Source organism: Siphateles boraxobius, unplaced genomic scaffold, assembly GCF_051911475.1.
Source record: "Siphateles boraxobius isolate OS27281-9 unplaced genomic scaffold, OSU_SipBor_1 48, whole genome shotgun sequence".
Taxonomy (NCBI): Eukaryota; Metazoa; Chordata; class Actinopteri; order Cypriniformes; family Leuciscidae; genus Siphateles; species Siphateles boraxobius.
The window spans coordinates 10,534,076-10,555,398 of NW_027509119.1; the positions used below are offsets into that span (position 1 = coordinate 10,534,076).

The 21,323-nt window shown below is 34.3% G+C and overlaps 1 protein-coding gene across 12 annotated transcripts in view; it reads right to left on the reverse strand.

Annotated features, from left to right (window-relative positions):
* Positions 1 to 21,323, reverse strand: part of myom1b (myomesin 1b) — a 62,945-nt gene that overhangs the window by 34,445 nt on the left and 7,177 nt on the right. For 11 of the 12 annotated variants that reach the window (XM_077201960.1, XM_077201956.1, XM_077201958.1 and 8 more), the window contains exons 4-16: positions 20,157 to 20,331; positions 15,669 to 15,826; positions 14,474 to 14,566; positions 14,303 to 14,391; positions 12,927 to 12,971; positions 11,712 to 11,870; positions 10,578 to 10,739; positions 8,963 to 9,104; positions 6,622 to 6,818; positions 6,489 to 6,542; positions 5,291 to 5,415; positions 4,966 to 5,149; positions 3,488 to 3,662 (exon numbers count right to left, since the gene is read on the reverse strand). In XM_077201960.1, coding sequence (XP_077058075.1) covers positions 3,488 to 3,662; positions 4,966 to 5,149; positions 5,291 to 5,415; positions 6,489 to 6,542; positions 6,622 to 6,818; positions 8,963 to 9,104; positions 10,578 to 10,739; positions 11,712 to 11,870; positions 12,927 to 12,971; positions 14,303 to 14,391; positions 14,474 to 14,566; positions 15,669 to 15,826; positions 20,157 to 20,331 — 1,758 coding nt within the window. The remainder of the gene's footprint in view (positions 1 to 3,487; positions 3,663 to 4,965; positions 5,150 to 5,290; positions 5,416 to 6,488; positions 6,543 to 6,621; positions 6,819 to 8,962; positions 9,105 to 10,577; positions 10,740 to 11,711; positions 11,871 to 12,926; positions 12,972 to 14,302; positions 14,392 to 14,473; positions 14,567 to 15,668; positions 15,827 to 20,156; positions 20,332 to 21,323) is intronic. The other variant, XM_077201964.1, reaches the window with a different exon arrangement.

Sequence of the window (21,323 nt, forward strand, 5' to 3'; positions counted from 1 at the left end):
AATGTTTTAATAATTATTAAAACCTTTCTTAATGTTTTTTATATAACAAGGTAGCCTATATAATAGGCCTAGCCTATATGAAGAACCTAAAATTTTTAAAAAAGACCCATGAATCATGTCTATAATATGTGTAATGTAGTCCACTGAAGTCGAGTTGAATTGAACCGGGTTGAAGTGACCATATGAAATTAACATGAACATAAACTTGGACTAAACATAGAATCACCAACAATGGTACAGGGAACAAAGCTAGACAAGAGACAATGGGAACACAAGGACAAGGATTATGACCAAAAACAACCAATGACATTCACAAGTTAAAGTTAATTTAATTTATATAGCTCATTTTTACAACAATTTCCAAGTTTATGTTCATGTTAATTTCATATGGTCACTTCAACCCAAATCGGTTTATTGGAAAAAATATAGGCCTACTTGGGTTCAATTCAACTCTACTTCAGTGGACTACATTACACATATTATAGACATGATTCATGGGTCTTTTTTATTTATTTACGTCTTAATTTTAAAATCTGAAAGTTCTTGTTTTAGGTTCTTCATATAAGCCTATTATATAGGCTACCTTGTTATGAATGAAACATTTTTCATTATCTTAGAAAAACATTAAGAGAAGGTTTATATAATGGGAGAATTGAACGTTTGAATAACTTCTTATAACCAAGCAAGAACGTTAATACAACGTTTATATAAAGGGAGCATTGAACGTTCTAACGTTATTATAACCAGGAAATAACATTAATACAACGTTTACATAACGGGAGAATTGAACGGTCTTATAACCAAGAAATAACGTTAATACAACGTCTAAAAAACTGGACTTTTTGAAATTCCCTAGAACATTCAGAAATAACGTTTTAATAACTTAATGGGAACGTTATGAAAACGTTCTTATAACCTAAAATTGTTAGCTGGGGAAGAGGAGCAATTCGCAATTGCACTGAACACGTTTTAAGTGCAGGCATATTCTCTGAGCGAGGCAGCGAGCCCACTCAGCCCAGAGAGAGAATTCTTACAAGAGAAGTGTATCTGAGAGCGCGTGCCCAGTTCCCGCGCGCGAGCAGAGAGATTCGCGCTGGGCATATCATATTCCGCGCGCGAGCAGAGGGATTCACGCTCGGCACATCATATTCCGCGCGCGAGCAGAGAGATTCACGCTCGCGCATAATATTAATGTACTTTCGCGCTACAATAATGCCCTCTCGACATTTGACAGGATAATAACGCCATAAGAGAGACCTTGCGTGTGTGTGCGTACCAGTAAACGCTCCCCGTGACGTAAGCAGACCAACTAATCGATAATGTCATTCGTTGACAACGATTTTCATAATCGATTATAATCGATTTTATCGATTAGTTGTTGCAGCCCTAAGAAGGACATAACTGGAATCAAACAATTCAAAAGGATTCTCATTTCTGGAGCTGCACAAGCTCTCAAAGACTTTCAGTTTCCCTGGTAGAAGGGGCTCTTTCTTCATACTCATCTTTAACACGCGCTGTGGCAGTGTAACTGATGCCTGCGAGCAGATGCCACCGGCCAGACATGCAGATTCTATCATTCTGGATTGGGATGCCAGACTGAGCACCCCACCTGAGAGAGGATGTCCTTCCTCAGCGGAATGGACCAGGGGATATAAATATAACAGGTGACAAGCTGATGCAGCGCCTGTATACTTTCTCCAATTCACCAGTGCCGTAGTCCAGTGTTCTACACCAGTTAGTAAACACAACTCAGATAAGCAATGTCAGAAAACAAATGTGAGGAGAGGCTGTTTCAGTGCGCTCGTTTGAATAAACACTTTGACGGCGTGATTCAGCGGGCCTGGATCCAAGGTGGGGCAGGAAACGCCGTCTTTGTTGGGGCCCAGACAGTGGACTGTCACTCTTCTGCACAATGAGACAGAGGCTGAAGCATTTCGTGCTTAAAACAAGGCAACTCCCCGCTGGAAGGCAGGTAGCTGCATGTGCTGTTAGAGTGAGGAAGAGCTGGAGGAGGAGCCCTGATAACAATGCACTCTGTGTGTGAATGTACACATATGAAGACCTCCGATGCAAACGCCTCTAAAAGCCACCTCTATCAAAAATTATATAATAATATTGAGTGAATGGTCTCCGCACATAGTATACGTTCATCATATACTTTCACTTCAAACTCACTAAATCCCAGCCTCAGCCCATTCAGAAATGCCGGTACTTTGGTAGAAAACTAAAATGTTAATATTAAACAAAAACTTTAGATGGAATTAGAGGCTTTTGCATCTGAAGTCTTCATATATACTTAGGGTTTGAAATTAACACCCGTAATGCTGTCAAATTACTAGCCAATTTGGCGTGTTACTACGTTTATTCACTTTGCTGAGAAAGTTCGTGTAAGCCAAATCTGCACGGATTTACTGCAAATTCTCAAACGAGCAAAACGAGCATTTACGAGCAAAAAGGTCAAGACCGTACAGACAGAAGGCTGTTATAATTTTACGTCATCTTATCTAAACATAAGTATAGTGTGAACATAGTAAACATAAGTAAACATAGTAACATAGTAATCATAAGTTAACATAAGTATAAAATGGTGTGGCTATACTTAGTCAGCAGCCATATCACCGTGTAGCCCAAGACTGGTTGCCCACTGAAGCTAAGCAGGGCTGAGCTTGGTTAGTACCTGGATGGGAGACTCCTGGGAAAAAGCAGGTTGCTGCTGGAAGAGGTGTTAGTGGGGCCAGCAAGGGGTGTTCACCCTATGGTCTGTGTGGGTCCTAACGCCCCAGTATAGTGACGGGGACACTATACTATCAAAAGAGCACCGTCCTTCGGATGAGATGTTTAACCGAGGTCCTGACTCTCTGTGGTCATTCAAAATCCCAGGATGTCCTTCGAAAAAGAGTAGGGGTTTAACCCTGGCATCGTGGACAAATTTGCCCCTTGGCCTCTGTCCATCATGGCCTACTAATCATCCCGATATACTGATTGGCTTCATCACTGTCTCCTCTCCACCAGTAAGCTGGTGTGTGCTGGGCGTTCTGGTGCAATATGGCTGCCGTCGCATCATCCAGGTGATGCTGCACATTGGTGGTGGTTGAGGAGATTCCCCCCCTTCCATGTAAATCGCTTTGAGTACCCAGAAAAGCGCTATATAAATGTAACAAATTATTATTATTATTATTATTATTATTAACATTCAAATGCATGAATATTTTCATAATAGCATGAGCCGACTGGAATGAAGAAAGTGATCAGCATGACTGATATTCAAAATGGTAAGCAAGCGCTGCTTTGTTTACGGTTTGTATATTTTTAGTGCTAGTTTCGGTTTCCCTTTTCGAATTATGAAAATAGACTATTGATACCTCCTATAGACAGATATATACTTACACGCAGGCGCAGAACGCACGTGCTAGTTGACAGTCATTTTACAACAAGACACAGTGTGTAATTTGATGAATTATTAATTATACTGTATGTGTTGTTATACCTTGTGCCTTTAACTGGTTTGTTGTTACATGGCTCCCAAGTATTGCTCCCCACAATGCTGTTCTCAATGTAGTAGCCCACCAGCTCTTTAGCTTCACGTGACCCTTCCCATGAAACCACCACAGATGTGTCTGTATTGCGGGTAGGCACCACACGGCCAGGGGCTGATGGGATATCTGGTGGCAGGTGACAAAAAAGTCTATTACACCATTAAACATTATTTACGCTATAATAGAATTCATTTTATATTCAAGTTCAGCCAACATTTATCTGCATGCTGTAATTACAATATAATATAATACTGTAATATAATAACACTTTACAATAAGGTTTAATTTGTTAGCATTACTGTAACAACGTTAGGTAATATGAACTAACAACAAATACTTCTACAGCATTTTTGAATCTTAGTGCATGTTAATCTCATAATTTACTACTACATTTTTGAGATTGAAAGTTGTATCTGTAAACATTAGTTAATGCACTTTGAAAATGAATATGCACTTTTTTATTAACTAACATTAACAAAGGTTATTATTAAATGCTTTAAAAATATTTTTCTCATTGTTAGTTCATATTAGTTAATGTTTTAACTAATGCAAACAATTAAGACCTTATTTGGAGTGTATAATATAATATAATATTACAAATTTATGGTAAATAATGAGTGAATGGAATATCCAGATATAAAGTAAAGGCTACTTGGTAAAGTAAAGCTAAAATAAATAATCAGATACAAAATAGTTGAGTTGAGTTATAGGGATAATGTACATTAATCCAGCTTTACATGACTACTCACCAAATAAATAATTACTTGGACATGAAGTATTGATTTTGAGTTGAAATTGAAAAAGTCATAAATGATATATCCTAAAAAAATATTCCTCTAAGAAAAAATAATCCATTACATTGTTCTCCAGTTTTTCATAATCATCAGTAATTAAAATGCAAGATGGCACTAGTTGCATTAGTATGAAACAAGATACAAAGGACATGAATGTTGTGTTGGTTTCAGTTATCCAGATGAGCAAAAAGGGAATATCAGAGCGCTGAATGCTGAACGATACATCAATTAGAATCAAATATTCCAGAAAGCTGCATAATAAAATATGAACATACCATTTTGGTATTGTTCATTTGGTAAGAGTCAATATACTAAATAAATAATAAAGGTTCCAAAAGTGGGTTTTTGCAGTTATGTCATAGAAGGGCCATTTTCGGTTTCATAAAGAAATTTTCAATTACTTTTTTTTTCTTAGTGTGAAGAAATTTGTAATAATCTAAAGAAACTTTTTCCACTCTAAATGACCGTTTGTGCAATGGAAAGGTTCTATGCATGTTAAAAGTTTTTCATGGAACCATAAATGCCAATACAGAACCTTTATTTTTAAGAGTGTACCCATAAAATTAAAAAAAAAAAACATACAATTTTCCCTGATCTTTTGCTTTGCAAAGAGGCTGTTGTTGTATTTATCATACCCAGCTTGTCCCCAACCGTGGTGGCTTCTGTCGGATCTGATGGTTCTCCAACACCAGCTGAGTTGCAGCAACGAACGCGGAAACAGTAAGACTTGCCCTCAGCCAGATCAAAAAGAGCAAAACGTGGAGATTTCACAGGGATTTCAGTGTTCACTCGTTGCCAGCTGTCTGTGCCAGACACACACTACACACACACACAGTAATTATTGCTAAACCAAACAAAAAAATATAACATACTGTATCACTATTCCCTTAAAAATCACTAAAGCTTTATCTATTGCCACTGGCAGTGGTTATGCAGTTAGATTGAGCTTTGTACACTGACCTTCTCCACGTAATACATAACCCCTTCATGGCCTTTATCGCCTGGGGGCTTCCAGCTCAACACCACATAGTTTTTAGTGGCTTCAATGACAGTGAGTTCAAATGGTCTGCCAGGAACCACTCCCTCTAAATGAATTAAGGATAAAATATAATCTTATATTGGTACTGTAGTATAATTGATCAGTTTTAGGTAATAAACTGCGGTATGGTCAAAGAGAATTCAATGGTAGAGTATTTGACCAACACACATTTTCAGTTGTTTGTGATCGCTGTATTAGGATTTTTAAAAATAATTTCATAGAGATTCCAAATGAAGGTTCTTTTCCACCACAACTGAATAAAAATATGACTCTTTAAGACATAATACTTACAAAATATATAATGAGATAATTACTTTTTTGTAATAATGAGAAAATGTACTTAACGAAATAATGACAAACATAATAATGACTTTCTCATTATTACGAGATAATTGCTATCATGAGAAAGTTTCTTATTATTATGAGATGTTCAGTCGTTATTTATAAAGGTTCTTAATTCTGAGATATTAAGTATTAATAATAGGGCTCCAGAGACTACAGGGAGTGGAAATAGCTAATGTCAATAAGTGGTCCTCTGCCGCCATCTACCGGTTATAGTGATAATTTCACCTCTTTTTATATTTTTAATAAAAGTGTTTGTTTGCCACCAAGTGTTAGTTTTCCTACATCTTGAAACTTTTAGTTTTACAAATGGAGACAGTCTTTGGAGGATGAACAAATAATTTTTTTGGTCATCACATTAAAAATAAAATTTGAATTGGATAAAAAAGTTGTGTGAAGCACTTGAAAGTCCTTGAAAAGTGCTTAAATTTCACTCCTAAAAGGCTGTACGAACCTTTTGAATGATGTAAAAAACATTTGACTATTTCTGCCACAATATCATGGTTTATTACGAGTCAGCCTCTTATTACGAGATATAATTATGGGATTTTCTTTTTTTTACTTTTGCATCATTATGGGTTAATACAAGCCATAATCATAGGAAAAGTTTTCATTATAATGATATAAGAAGCAAGTTTTCTTGAAATTGTATACACTTAAGTCATAATAGCTCAACTGTGGTGGAAACCAACTTCCATAGGTTTACCTACAATTTAAAGGTTTTTAATGATAGTGGGAGCCCAAAAAATAAGATCATTTTAATTCGAAGCTCCTCACCCACAGGTTCCTCCTCAGTTACAATTATTTGTCCAGTCCAAGGAGCAGAGGCACCTAGAGAAAGAAAAGTACATTGTATTAATTGTTTTGTTTTCATTTTGTTTTTGTGTATTTGCCGTGCCAGTCTGGTTACCTTTTCTTGTGCGGTCTGCAGGGTCCATAGCGGCTACTGGTTCAGAGACACGGGATGGATGGCTCATACCAGCCTTATTGACAGCACGCACACGGAACACATAGCTTCGTCCTTCCACAAGACCAGTTACAGGGAAACGTGCAAACTTAACAGGAGTGTCGTTACATTGTGCCCAGTGTGTAGTGCCAACTTCACACCTACACCGGAGAAAATTCATAAAGGGAAATTAAATTGAATGCATGAAGAAATACAATCTGATGTTACAAAAAAAAATCAGAGAGCAGGGCTGTTTGTGAACAAGCAATAACAAAACAGCTATCTCACAATTCTGACTTTTTTCTAGCAATTGCGAATTTATAAAATCCAGTTCTGACTTTGTTCTCAAAGCTGTAAGATATAAACTCACAAATAAAAAAATTCTTGTGACTTCATTTCACAAAACTATTTTTTTTTTTGAGAATTGTGAGAAATAGCGAGAAATTGCTATAAAAATATCAGAATTGTGAGATTAGTCACATTTTTAAATTTGTATAAGAACCAGAACAAACTAATTGTAATCTTATCGAAGATTATAAAGCTACAGTTGTGTGGACACTGTATACAGCGTACAGAGAGTCTCTAATTTGTACGACATTCCTATTACAATTGAACAAGTTCAAAATCATCATTTTAGAAAATTCTGCTAGAGAATCCAGCTAAAACTCCATGTTTGGTGGATTTAGCTGGATTTTACAGTGATTTGAGATTTAGGGTACGTTTACACGACAACGATGTACTAAAAATGGAAGGAAAAAATGCGTTTTTCGCTTACAGATGACAACGTTGTCAAAAGTATCCCCATTTACACAGATCCACGAAAACGATTAAAAATGCTGCATTATGCTTCCAGGCCAGTAGTTGACTACTTGTAAAGAAACACTATGCACCTATAGACTGAACACGTATATCGATATCCTGACTGTCCTGCAGAGTTTAGCTCTAACCTTGATCAAAGCATTTATGGTACACTAACAACTGTTAACTTTCAGTAAAACTCTGTTAACTGCATGTAACTTTCTAGTAATCCTGAAGACCTTAATTAGGTTATAGAGGTGTGCGATATGGACAAAAAATGATATCTCGATATTTTCTGGGATTTTCTCGATAACGATTATTAGACGGTGTGTATAATAAAATATGTTTACGCGTTATTAGAGAATATGTTTCAATTGATTTTTAGCTAATATGGGCATTTTTACTTTTATAAAAAGCCATTTTTTAAACCTTAATATGCATGCATTATCTTTTGTGTCAATTTCATAAATTTAATCAAATTCAATTATATAAATAAGACACAATAGGGCTCTTTTCCAATCAAATGAAATTAATCTTTGCAATATTGAATATTTATATTTAAAATTATTTAAAACGAGAAAAGATACTTTAAATGTGAAATTGAAACAGCCAGTAGGTGGCAGCAGGTCAGTGTGAATGAGCGAATCATTGAGATTCAACCGATTCATTCAAACGGCTGATTCATTCAGGGAAAGAAGCATTTAACTATCTTAATCTATCCTAGTCAACTGATTCGTTCAAAAAGCTGATTCACTCAGTAAGGAAACACCGCCGTGTGTGGCTTTGTTATGAACTATTTTCGTTGATGAAATACAGGCAATATGGTGTAAGTCACTTAATATTTCTTGTTTAAAATCAATATCACATTTGTTAGCATGCTGATATTTGGAGAAAAACTGCACTCTTATGATAATTATTATTAAATGATATAAATAAAGACTAAATAACGTAGTGAAAGCGTGCACTCTAAATGCGCACCGGCACTAGTCTAATCTACAAGACTAGTAGAGTATGCATGCACTCTCTGGGTGTGTGTGAGGGTCAGGCTACACTTGATAATAATGTCAAATAGCACATTGTTAAAACAACAATTACAATATCGAAGACGATATACACCCCTTCAGGTGTGTTTTATTAGGATTTAAACTATAACTCTGCAGGAATGTTGACCTTCATTCCCAAAGTTGAGAACAACTGATTTACATTATACATAATTTGTATGCCTATCTTCATTATGCCTACTTTAGAGGTTTTTATTTTTACATTTAGCTGACGTTTTTATCCAAAGCGACTTACAATTGCTATATTTCAGAGGTCGCACGCCTCTGGAGCAACTGGGGGTTAAGTGTCTTGCTCAGGGACACATTGGTGTCTCACAGTGGATTCGAACCCGGGTCTCTCACACCAAAGGCATGTGTCTTATCCACTGTGCCATTTTTTATGATTTTTTTATGATTTTTATGATTTTATTTGATTTTGTGTGATATTTTTATACAGATGCAGTTACCTATCAACAAAGTAGCCCAAAATGGTGCTTCCGCCGTCGACAGCAGGCTGTTTCCAGGTAACAATGACATAATCCTTATTGGCATCCTGACAATATACATCTAAAGGAGCACCAGGAGCACCAGCAATCTCACCATCAGCATCTAGCAAACACACAAATAAAATAAAGTCTGATATAATCGTTTAAACGTGTACTATTAGTTCAAATTCACAATATTACATGCCATCTCTTGTAAAAAAAAAAAAGTGCACTTAGTTGTATTGAATGGGCACTTGTAGTGTACTTCAAGTCTTAAAAGTATATTTTCAAAAAACTGTACTTGAAATAAAAGGTTGTTTCTTAACACACACTTAAGTACACTTTTTAAAAGTGCACTTTGTAATAATGTCAAATTAAAAGTGATACTTTAAAGTATATTTTAAATCATTATGTTTTAATAATCTGTTGTTGTGCTTTAAAGAAGTACACTAATTTGAATGTTGACTAACAAACTAAAGCGCTTGATTATAAATTTAACTGTAGTGTGTTATTCAATATTACATTTAAAGTTAATATATTTTAAATGTACTAAATTGCAACTTCATTACGAATGTTTAACAAACATATTTAATATACATGACATACAAGTTTCAACAGAAATAACAGTATGAAATCGCATATACATTTGTACTTACGTTCTACTTATGTAGGTAAAAAAAAGTGGTAACACTTTATTTAATGGTGACGTAGTTACACATTACTACATGTACTTATTATAGGAATAACAGTGAATTATGCATAAATACAGGTAACTAACCCTAAACCAAATCCTAACCGTAACTCTATGGTACAGTTAATTAAAAGTAAGTACAATGTAACTACGTCACCTTAAAATAAAGTGAATAAAACTCTTTAATTAAAATCTAAATGCAATTCAAGTTTTAAAAAGTGTATTGCAACTACGGTTGGGAAGTGTTGAGACCTTCATTTGTCCAAACAGTCTCACAACTCCTTCATTTGAATATCATGACAGCATAGACACGGGACGACAAGGATAAATTTAGAATGAAACATGAGCTGTGAAGGGAGGTTCAGAGAGACAAGCAAAACTCACACACAGTACAAGCCAAAAGAGTCAGTCTAATGCTCTTTTTCTTGTAAAACAATTAGCACAAAACTAATTGTGATATTACAGTAATCTGTAATAATTTACAATATTTTGAAACAGACCAACTACAAAAATAAAATAAAAGTATAAAATCTGCAATATAAAATAACAACATCTATAAAAAAATAATAATAATTTTGCTCGTTGAGAAGAATCAAATCAAATTGATTAGTGGATTTCTACAATACAAATGTTTCAAATAATTCAAGGGTGAAATTCGCACTTGTTTAGTAACTTGTAACTTTCCCAAGTTCATATCGTTATTTAACAGTAGAATTATGTCTGTCCACGTGAGTGTGTGTCTAAATGCACTGTTTAATATCCTACTCCATTTGTAGTAACAGAGTTTTTAGTGTACCCTAAATACTCTTCATTTAACACATAGTTACTGTATTACGAGCATGAATAAAGTGGCTTGTAATAAAGTAGCAGGCTGAGTTAGAAATAGTTCACTGTAGTAGTGCTCACCTCTGACAAAGACATATGCAGAATGTGTCTCAAAGCCAGACTTGGTTATGACACGAAGTGTGTACAGCCCCTCATCCTCCTTGTTGAGGTGTGTGAGAGTGAGTGTAGCTCTGTCACCGCTCCAGTGCGTCTGAACCCATTTTGATGGCACCAGCAGTTTATCTGACACACAAACACATCCGTGCATTATGAATCACAAGGTAGCGGAAAATACATTTAGGTATTTAAAAGAAATTGTACTATACCGATCAAAAGTTTGGAATAATTAGGTCTCTTATCTTCACCAAGGCTGCATTTATTTGACAAATTAAAAACATTAATACTGTGAAATGTTACTACAAAATATTTTTTTAAATGTAATTTATTCCTGTGATCAAAGCTGCATTTTTAGCATCATTACTCCAGTTTTCAGTGTCACATGATCCTTCAGAAATCATTTTAATATGCTGCTTTGCTGCTCAAGGTAACCACTCTTATTATTATCAATGTTGAAAAGAGTTGGGCTGCTTAATATTTTTGTGATTCACTACCAGTCAAAAGTTGGGTTAGTCAGATTAAAAAAGGCAATACTAGGACACATTAATCAAAAGTGACAGTAAAGACATTTATAATGTTAAAAAAGATTCCTATTTCAAATAAATGCTGTTTATTTTTCATTAAACCGTTATCAAGATTTCTACAAAACTATTAAGCAGCAAACACTGTTATCAGCATTGATAATAATAAGAATCATTATTAATAAGCACGAATAATAATTATAATTGAGTAGCAAATCAGCATATTAGAATGATTTCTGAAGGATCACGTGACACTGAAGACTGGAGTAATGATGCTGAAAATTCAGCTTTACATCAAAGGAAAAACATTTATTTTCAATTGTAAAAATATTTTACAATATTGCTGTTTTAAAGCTTTGGTGAAAATAAGAGACATCTTTCACAAACATTAAAAAAAATCTTAATTATTCCAAACGTTTGACTGGTATGTGTAATGCACCAATTTGCAAGAAGTCAAGATTAGGTATGTAATGATAAATTGATATCAGGATCACCTAATATTAGCAATATTATCTGATCACATTAATTTAGCAAAAGATCTTATCAGGGCTTATTATTATTTTTCTCACAGACTCACCATCTCTGTACCACTCTATCTCAGGCTGGAAGCGTTGCAGTGACGGGTAGATGATAACAGAGCAGCCCAAACTCAACGTCTCACCCTCACGTCCAAAAGACACACCAAACTTCTCCACAATGTGCGTCTCGAATGTCACACCATACTCCAGACATGGTACTGGAGTACACACACACATGAAATTCAGTATTTTTTTATGAGAATGTAATGTTGCTGGATAAGATTAGCTCCAGGATTCACACATTTGTTTAATGAAACACACATTCAACTGAGATTGTACAATATGTACAATGATTTATTACTCTGGGAAGAGTATGAAAGGTTTGAACATGAATATAATTTCACATCGAGAGTCGAAAGAAGACATCATTTAGTGAAAAATTGGTTTGACACCAACTTTATAAAATACACAAGACACAACAAGAGAAGAGTGAATGTTAATGAAGGACATTTGCATTAACAATGCTGAATGCATGAAGACATATACAAACATACACAGAAACTGGAAACTGAACGAATAAACACAAGATGTTTATATAAGATATTGTATGTTCTCTGACATACACATCATTTGTCAAAACTTTTAGAGAAGAACTCTACAAACAAATTGTATTTTGCATTTCTTTTTTTCTTTATTGCCAATATGCATTGAAGGAATAGTGTTAAATACTCCCAAAAAAAACATCTTTACAGTAATGCACTTACTATGAAAGTTGAAGTGTACGATTACATCTAGATTTACATGTGCATTACAGTAAACATGCTCTTGTTTTGTTGTTGTTATTGTTTCAATTCATTACCCATTTAATATGTGCATGATATCAATTCAGTTCTCAAAACAGCGCATTGTGTCTAACGCGTCAAACCAATCCTGAATGTTATCAACACAATCGGTAAATGTGTCCATCAAATAAACAAAGATAGAGAAGTAAAACAATGAGAAGGGGCGATCATGCACTTAAGATGATCAGGGAAACCAGACGAAACTAAAACATCACAAGAACATTACAAAAAAACCTTCACCAAGGTTACCTTTAAAGCTGAACTTTCTGCTTTCTGCACCCAGCGAATTGGAGACAAAATAGCCATTAGCCAGCTGGCATTAAAAACTTTAGTCTCATGCTCAAAGCTTCACACACTTAAGCAAAGCACATTTACATTAACTGTGAATTAAACGAAATCAGCTTGTATCCAATTTTATTCTGAATTACTTACGGAGTCTGGGAGATGGCAGAGACTCATCAAATTCTCCTTTGAATCCTAAACATCAAATCACACAAAAGAGAAGATTTTTCAAATTTGATTCATTGGCCAACTATTCCTTCTAAAGAAAATTGTCAGCAGCATTCAAATTACTTATTTATTTATCTGTTTCAGATTAAATTACAAGGAGCTCCACCAAATAATTACATATTAAATGCACAAACAGAAAGTACAGTAGGTTATTTTGAAACTCTACTCTAAAAATTGCAAACATTATTATTTGATGAGTTCTGTTCTTAATATTAGATGTAATTTAAACTGAAATGTCTGTGTTTTAATTAAGTTGTAGTAACTTAATTAAATTGTCTTGGTGACTTTAGAAATTGGGTTGAACTGATTCAGATTAAGTACAGTTTGATATAATCTGGGGCCAGTAACAGTGCATAAACATTGCCATTATGTGAAAACGGTGTCTTAAGAACTAATATGACCAAGCAGTTAGTTAGGGGTAATCAGACGTACTTTCGGTATCAAATTAGACCAATCTACATTTTTGTGTAACTGACATAAAAAAGTTATGAACTGTCTTAAAGAAAAAAAATTGTCTAACTTGTAAATCTAATCTTAGCAGTTCATGCCACTGGCCCCAGTTATTGAATTCATTTAACTTTTTTTTTTTTTGCTGTAATCATGGAATTGCGTTCTCGTGCTAATTTGTTTCTCATAAATCTCATGCTAACTTTTTTCTGAAGAGTATACTAGTATATAAGTATAAAGTAGACTATATTGTTTAATGCTCTATGAGCAATGACTGTGCTAGTGCCAGTGACAAGTAATATCTAAATTTGGAATGATCTTTGCTAGCTGTTAATTTGAACTTAAATAGAGAAGATCAACTTGCTCCATTTAAGTAAATTATGCTAGTCAGAACAACTTAATTTGAATGAGTAATCAACTAAAAAAATTTTGTTTATGCTACAAATAATTACGTCCCTCTAACTTAATGTAGTTTGTTGGTTGAACATAATTTTATTAGAAGTTATAATCACTTAAAAAGATTGATGCAAACTGTTGCATTTTATTTTATTTATTTATTTTTTAGGCAAAACATTTGTTTTTAGAGTGTGGCAACATACAATTTTTCATTTGAATGAAACGGAGTATAATGCTTTGATAGAATGTACAAGAGAATAACAGGATACTGATTTTGTGATCAAAATGGACCTATTTATTAAATGTATATTACAAAAAATACAATTCTTGTATTGAGTAATATTTTTATGGATTGATATTTTAGGTAACTACTGAATGCAGTTGCAATCATTGTTTATGTTTAGTGTGCTAGGACGGTATTAAGAAGAGTTTAGGATGATTTATTTCAGACTTACTTTTGACGACAACAGAAGCAAAAGCAGAGTTCTCGCCCTTGCTGTTCATGGCTGACACTCGATATTGTGCAGTGTCATCAAAATCACACCTGGAATTAGAGACAGATGTGTTACTCACACAACCATTGCAAATCACTATGACTGTGCACTTTGAAGTCCATGTGTGATCACCTGTTAATCTCCAGGGAGTGGACATTATAGCTGCTCTCCACTTTGTACTTTCCTGGCTTGGACATAGGATCAATGCTAACATTGTTCTTGTACCTGACGGAGGAAAAGGATGGATTTAAATACAGCGGGACATAGCGGTTTTTTGACTGAAAAAAGGAGGCTGAAGGCCAAGCTCACCCTCATTGATCAGTTCATATGGAAATACATTGCAGATAAAATGCTATATTCGAAGTCCAGTTGCGCCACTACAGCTGTTCTAAATCAAAGTCTCCTTAAAATGTGGGGCAATGAAAGTTACAACAGATCTAGGCCTTTAACAACTAAGTCTAATCGATAAAATCGGCAATAATCGATAATGGAAATCATCAACAACGAATGTCATCATCGATTAGTCGCGTCTGCCCACCATGCACTCAAAACTTCTGCTAGTCACATCCACGCATTTCTATGGACAACACATAGACATCATGATGTCTATGGGACAACATGCATCTAAAAATAGTGACGGAAACAAAGTGAGCTGCTGCGGGAAAGTTTCCCGATCCAAGCTGCCCAAAACATGAGAAGAATACTTTCATTCATCTTTTTTCCAAACAGTTGGTCCAATGTGGCTATAAATTCATATATATATATACAGTATATATATATATATATATATATATATATATATATATATATATATATATATATATATAAATTAATTGATTATTCAATTGTTTAATTAAGGATTATTCATGCTAGTTTCCATGACAGATTTCAAGATAAATCTTACTAGCCTGTAGCTGCTAGTTTGCTAAGTTTCAAATGATGACTTTAAGGCCAGTAGCAGTAAATTAAGAACAAATGGAGAAGACAGAGATTCGTCACTTGTCTCCAGGGTTCATTACAGTCAACTAAACTAAATCTAAAATCATAAAAAAGTTCATTACTTGAAATAAAATAAAATGTATAAAAATGAGAAAAGCACATACTATTGGCTACTAACTAAAAATATAATGAAAACAGAAAATATAAAAATAAGATATTAATAAAAACTTATAGTATCTAAGTTATACTAAAATAAAACTGTCACATATTATTCTTGGCATAATGCAATCATAACACTACTATTTTATCATTAGTAGTGTGCACACGTGTCTGTATGCATGTGTGTTTGTGTAAATATGTGCATGCTTGTTTGTGCATACTAACTCACCACACGACGCGTGGTTCAGGCCATCCTGAGATGGTACAGTGCAGCCTCACACACTGTTTCTCCCAAACAGTGTGGGAACGTGGCGCGGTCACAAACTCGGGCGTGTGCATCAGGCTGTCCTCGTTCAGGCGCTTATGGTACTCTTCGTTCTCATGGATCTGAGGGCATGCAGCCATTCATATATTGTTTAGAAGGTGGTAACATTCTTTGGTAGTAAATGCATAGGAGCATGCTGAAAAACTAAATGTAAGGCATTTATGACCAAACACATTACTATTTTAAGATGAAAACTGCCTAAAAGAATGTTCTGTGTTTAAGTTAAGCTGAGAAGATTTCGATGAATCCCCTTGGTTTGTTAAAAAATCAAAACATTTTACAATTATAATTATAAAATAAAACTTGTGAAAATCTAAAAGGCAAGGAATTGCAAATGAATAAACATTAATCTACACTTTTCTGAAAATACAACCATTATTACCAAATATTAGCAGAATTATTAGTAGGACTTTTTATGTAAAATCATAATTACTTCCATTGTTTTTGAAATATGGTTAAAGTGTACTGTTAAATGTACTGACGAGCATTTATAGTAATCTAAAATATACTTTATTGTTATTTCTATTGAAACTTGTATGTCATGTATTTTGTAAATATAGCTGCAAGCAGCAATTATCGGGGCCAAGCGTGAAGAAGACAATAAGACATGCCAACATGGCTGGGAGTGTCAGACCAACTAACATTGAGAAATTAAAGACATTTAAAGATGATTTTAGGCAAAATGGCTGAAAAATCATATATACAGTAACTAAAAATATGATTTAATGGACTATCAAGTTTTGTAACGGTACACCAATACATTCGTAAAGTGTTGCATTTAATATCATGTTTTAAGCGCTAATTTACAACATTGCGCTAACCATAAGACAAAACCTAGAATGTTTGGTATCGTTAGACTCGGCAAGGATTCAGGAATGTAAGGAGATGACTCCCGTAAAACTTCTCATACACTTTTAGAGCATCGTGCCAATGACCCATACCTAGTTTTGTAACGATAAGTTCATGCATTCATAAAATACAGCATTTTAGTACAAAATTCAAAATGACCGACGCCCAAAATGGCCGATATGGAAAAATTGGATATCAGTCGACTCATCATCATGATCAGCATGACACCCAATTTTATGATTTTTGGACAAACCGTTCAGAAGTTATAACCAAAAATAGCCATTTTTCGTATCTCCGGACCAGTAGGTGGCACCGTGCCAATCACAGCATGTAGGTTCAAGTCATACTTGTGATGACATATACCAAGTTTCTGAATTCGATAAAGCGCTGCGGAGATACAGCCTTACGTCTGTTTTTGCAAGCGCTATGTAAAATTAGTTTGCGCGGTATTCAAGAACGGTTTGACGAATCAACTTGAATTCCATAAAGTTTTGTCGGCATTGTCTGAAGATGGTCTGGTTTAATTGTAATGAAAATTGGAGCAACCGCCTAGGACAAGTTCGAAAAAGTAGGATTTTCATGACGGAAAATGACGTCATGATGTAATCGAATCGTCTTGAGCCAAGGAATCAGTGGGGTAATTTTTTTTTTGCTTCTAGCCCTTTGTCACAGTTGTGTTCTGTTTAGTGTGGTTTCATTGGACTTGTCTGCCTATCTTCACGTCATGTGTCATCATCATTATCAGTTCATCTGTTTCACCTGTGTTTTGTCAATTAATGTTCATCTGTGTTTGTATTTAGTTCCCTTCTGTTCAATCAGTCTTATTCCGTTCTCCGTTATTCTAAGTGTATGGAAACCTTCTGCCTGTCTGTACCTGTTTGTATAATATTGTCAGTAAACGTTTGCATTGGAACTTTGGACTCCTCATCTCCTTCTGCCTGCACCACACCGAGACACGGTTATGGTTCAAAAGTTATTAGCATTAAACATGAGTGAAAGTTTGGACAGTTGGTGGCGCTAGAGGGATTGAGTTATAGACTCCAAATTTGCTATGGTGACTGTTCAGACTGTCCTCTATCAGTGTGCCAATTTTCATAACTTTCCCGCAAGTGGTTCAATGGGCTGCCATAGACTTCCATACGGAAGAAGAAGCGGAAGAATAAATCAAGAGGTGCCTATATGCACTTTCAGTGCTTGGCCCCTAATTACACATTTGTATAGATTAGGTTGCAATTTAGTACATTTAAAGTATATTTACTTTAAATTTAATATTGAATAACTACATTTTAAATTATGATTAAGTAATTTACATGTACTTTAGTATGTTAGTCAACACGTAATACTAAGTGTACTTCTTTAAAGAACAGCAAAACATGATTAAACATGATTAAACCTATAATTTAACATTGTACTTTACAGTAAAAATTTTAATTTCACATTATTACAAAGTCCGCTTTTTAAAAGTGTACTTAAGTGTGTTAAGAAACATAGCCATGAAAGTGTAGATTTAAGTGGCCTTTTATTTTATTAAAGTAAGTGTAGGTTTTCAAAAAAACGTTTATGTTTTGAAGTACACAACAATTGCACATTTAATACAATTAAGCACACTTCTTTGTTAAGCTGGTTTACCAGAAAAGGGTTGTATGCAAAAAGCAAATCCACCCAGAGGAAACAGAAACAGAAAATTAATTCGCTTATAAAGTAGTACCACTACTAAAAAGAAAACATTTATGTTCTTAAACCCTCCTAAATGCCTTTACCCAAGGTCCATTATATTGTAATGACTTTTGTTTTTACAAACTGAGAGATGAGTTATTGATAATGGTAAGCTGTCACTTGCCACAAATTCTGTCGGAACAAAGAGTGCAATATGGAACTTTTCTAATGAGGCAGAGGCATCTTCTATTTATTACAGATTCACATATGTAGACACAATGTATGAAGCATGTATAATTTGTTCTTCACAGGACTCAGGCTGTTTAACAGAACAGGCATTAGGATTGAATGCCTCCTTGCAGTCATTGCTTCTATTTGTCCAGTCATGTCAGTGTAATCATGATCTCCTTAAGGCTTCCCTCAGCTATCAGCACATCACTTGTCGACAACAGTAGTTTCATAGTCACTTTAACACACACCACAGATTAACGCACACCACACATCCACATAAAACATTACAACCCTTGAAATCTGGCACCATGATGACATGGTCTGTTGGCACCAGGACCAGAACTAAATAAAGTTTGTATCTTGATACTTTCTTGCTCTTTTTCCTATTTATAAATAGGAAACGTATACAGGCGTTTAATAATGTTCCTCAAAGCCTACAATAAAAGCAATTCACTAATGCAAGTCTCCTGTTGCACAATTGGTTCACAAAAATTGAGTATCTGAAAATTGATTTTCTGAATAAAATTATTAGTGCTTGCTATACAGTTGCTATTCAGTGGCTAGGGTTGCGTCACATGCTTGCTAGTGGATTGCTTACTGGCAGTAAAAGGAGCCCATCTCTGAGTCTATATGCTAATCTTGTTGCTAGATATAGCATTTTCAGTTTATGTCAATATGAGATGTTTTAATTGTTTTGTCATTTATTAAACATACAATTTGAGTTTCCATTGCACAAATTGTGCAGAACGAGTTATACACTGAAGTTTAATACATGGGTTAGTCAAATAGTGACGCTTATACCCTTGTGAAAAAGAAGTGCTCTTAATTGTATTAAATGTGTACTTGTAGTGTACTTTAAATCTTAAAAGTACAATTAAAAGAATGGTATGTGCAGATAATAAAGTAGTACTGATATAAAAGGTCACTTAAGTGTACTTTACACTTTTATAACTTAAGTACACACTTAAGTATACTTTTAAATCAATATATGTTATTAATATTTTGTCGCACTTTAAAGTACGCTTATTTTGATGTATTGACTAACATACAAAGCACGTGTAAAGTAGGCTATTGGATTATAATTTTAACTGTAGTGTGTTATTTGGTATTACATTTAAAGTTAATATATTTTAAAAGTAACAAATTGCAACTTTGTCAATACTTTTGTCAACTTTATCAATGTGTTATTACAAATATATTTAAATACATGACATGTAAGTGTCATTAGAAATGGCATTTAAGTATTTTTTGTTTACTATAAGAATTACACGTAAAGATGTACTTCAAAAAAGCACTCTAAAGTTCAGCTAACTGCATGTAATCTCATTTAAAGACTATAAAATACATTTTATCTAAATGCAATTAACATGCAATTTAGTGTCCAAAAAAGTATATTCTTTAAAGCATATTGTTTACGTAATAAGTAAAAAATAAAGTTTTGCCAAACTGTACTTCTTTTTCACAAGGGAACTGAGCAAGGGAGCTGCCAGACATGTGGTGCGGCTCAGTTCAACAATTTGTAGTTGTTATAAATTTAAGTGAGAAGTGTTACTTGACAAATGGTCATTCATTTAGAATGGTTATCAAGAGAAAAGCATTATTTAAATCTCTAATCACAACCGTAATCATGAGTTGGACTTAAGGATCTCCACTGACCCTCTTGCTAAGGGAGATGCGCTCTGCGGACTCCCTCATGGCGGTTCTGCGGGACTTGTATTCGGTGCGCTCCGACTCCACGCCGCTAGAGAAGAGGTCACGGCGTGCCAGATAGCCAGCACTCTCTTTAGCACGAGCTTCCTCTGTGTCTGATAGGCCACTTTGAAACTCATAACTGAGGGGAGATCATCACATTCACACACCTCATAAAGCAATACAACACATATTCTGTCGCATATATACACAAGGGTTTTTGAACAAAAAATGTAATGCCACTTTACATCTGTGTTCTTTGAGAGAACTTCCAATATATTCCCTTATACACCCTTAAATAAAGGTTCATCAATGGTTCTTTGAAACAACTTTTCCTACCAAGAGCCATTTTTGGCAAAAGTTAACTGAATGGTTCTTCGCAAATTAAAAGACTGCTCAATTTTAAATGATAGGTTCCATCATAGGCTTTCCTCTGTGAAAAAGAAGTGCACTTAATTGTACTGAATGTGCACTTGTAGTGCATTTCAAACCTTAAAAGTATAAACAAATAAATAAAAATACTTGCAGATAATATAATATTAATTAAATAAAATGTCACTTAAGTGTACTTAAATAGAGTAAACTTTCATAACTGCTTAAAACACTTACGTACAATTTCTATAATGTCAAATTAAAAGTTTTTTCTTTAAAGTCATAAGTTTTAATAATCTTTTGTTGAGCTTTAAAGAAGTACACTTGCTTTGATGTGTTGACTAACATGCTAGAGCGCATATAAAATGACTTTATTATAATAAATGTGTGTTATTCAATATTTCATCTACAGTACTACATTTTAAATGTATTAAATTGCACCTTTATCATTACAAATGTCTAATTACATATATTTAAATATTTAAAAGAAATATATTTTAGTTTACCATAAGTGCTTATCAGTACATTCGGCAGTACACTTTAACCATATTTCCAAGACATTAAAAGTAATTATAAAATTACAAAATTGATGGGTCATAAAAAGCACTTTAAAGTTCAGCTAATTACATTTAATATGAATGTAAACTATAATACATTTTTGTTTAATTGCTATTAACATGCAATTAAGTGTCCGAAACTATAGTGCTAAGTGTACTTCTTTTTCACAAGGGTTAAAGAACCATGAAACCTTTCTTCAATGGG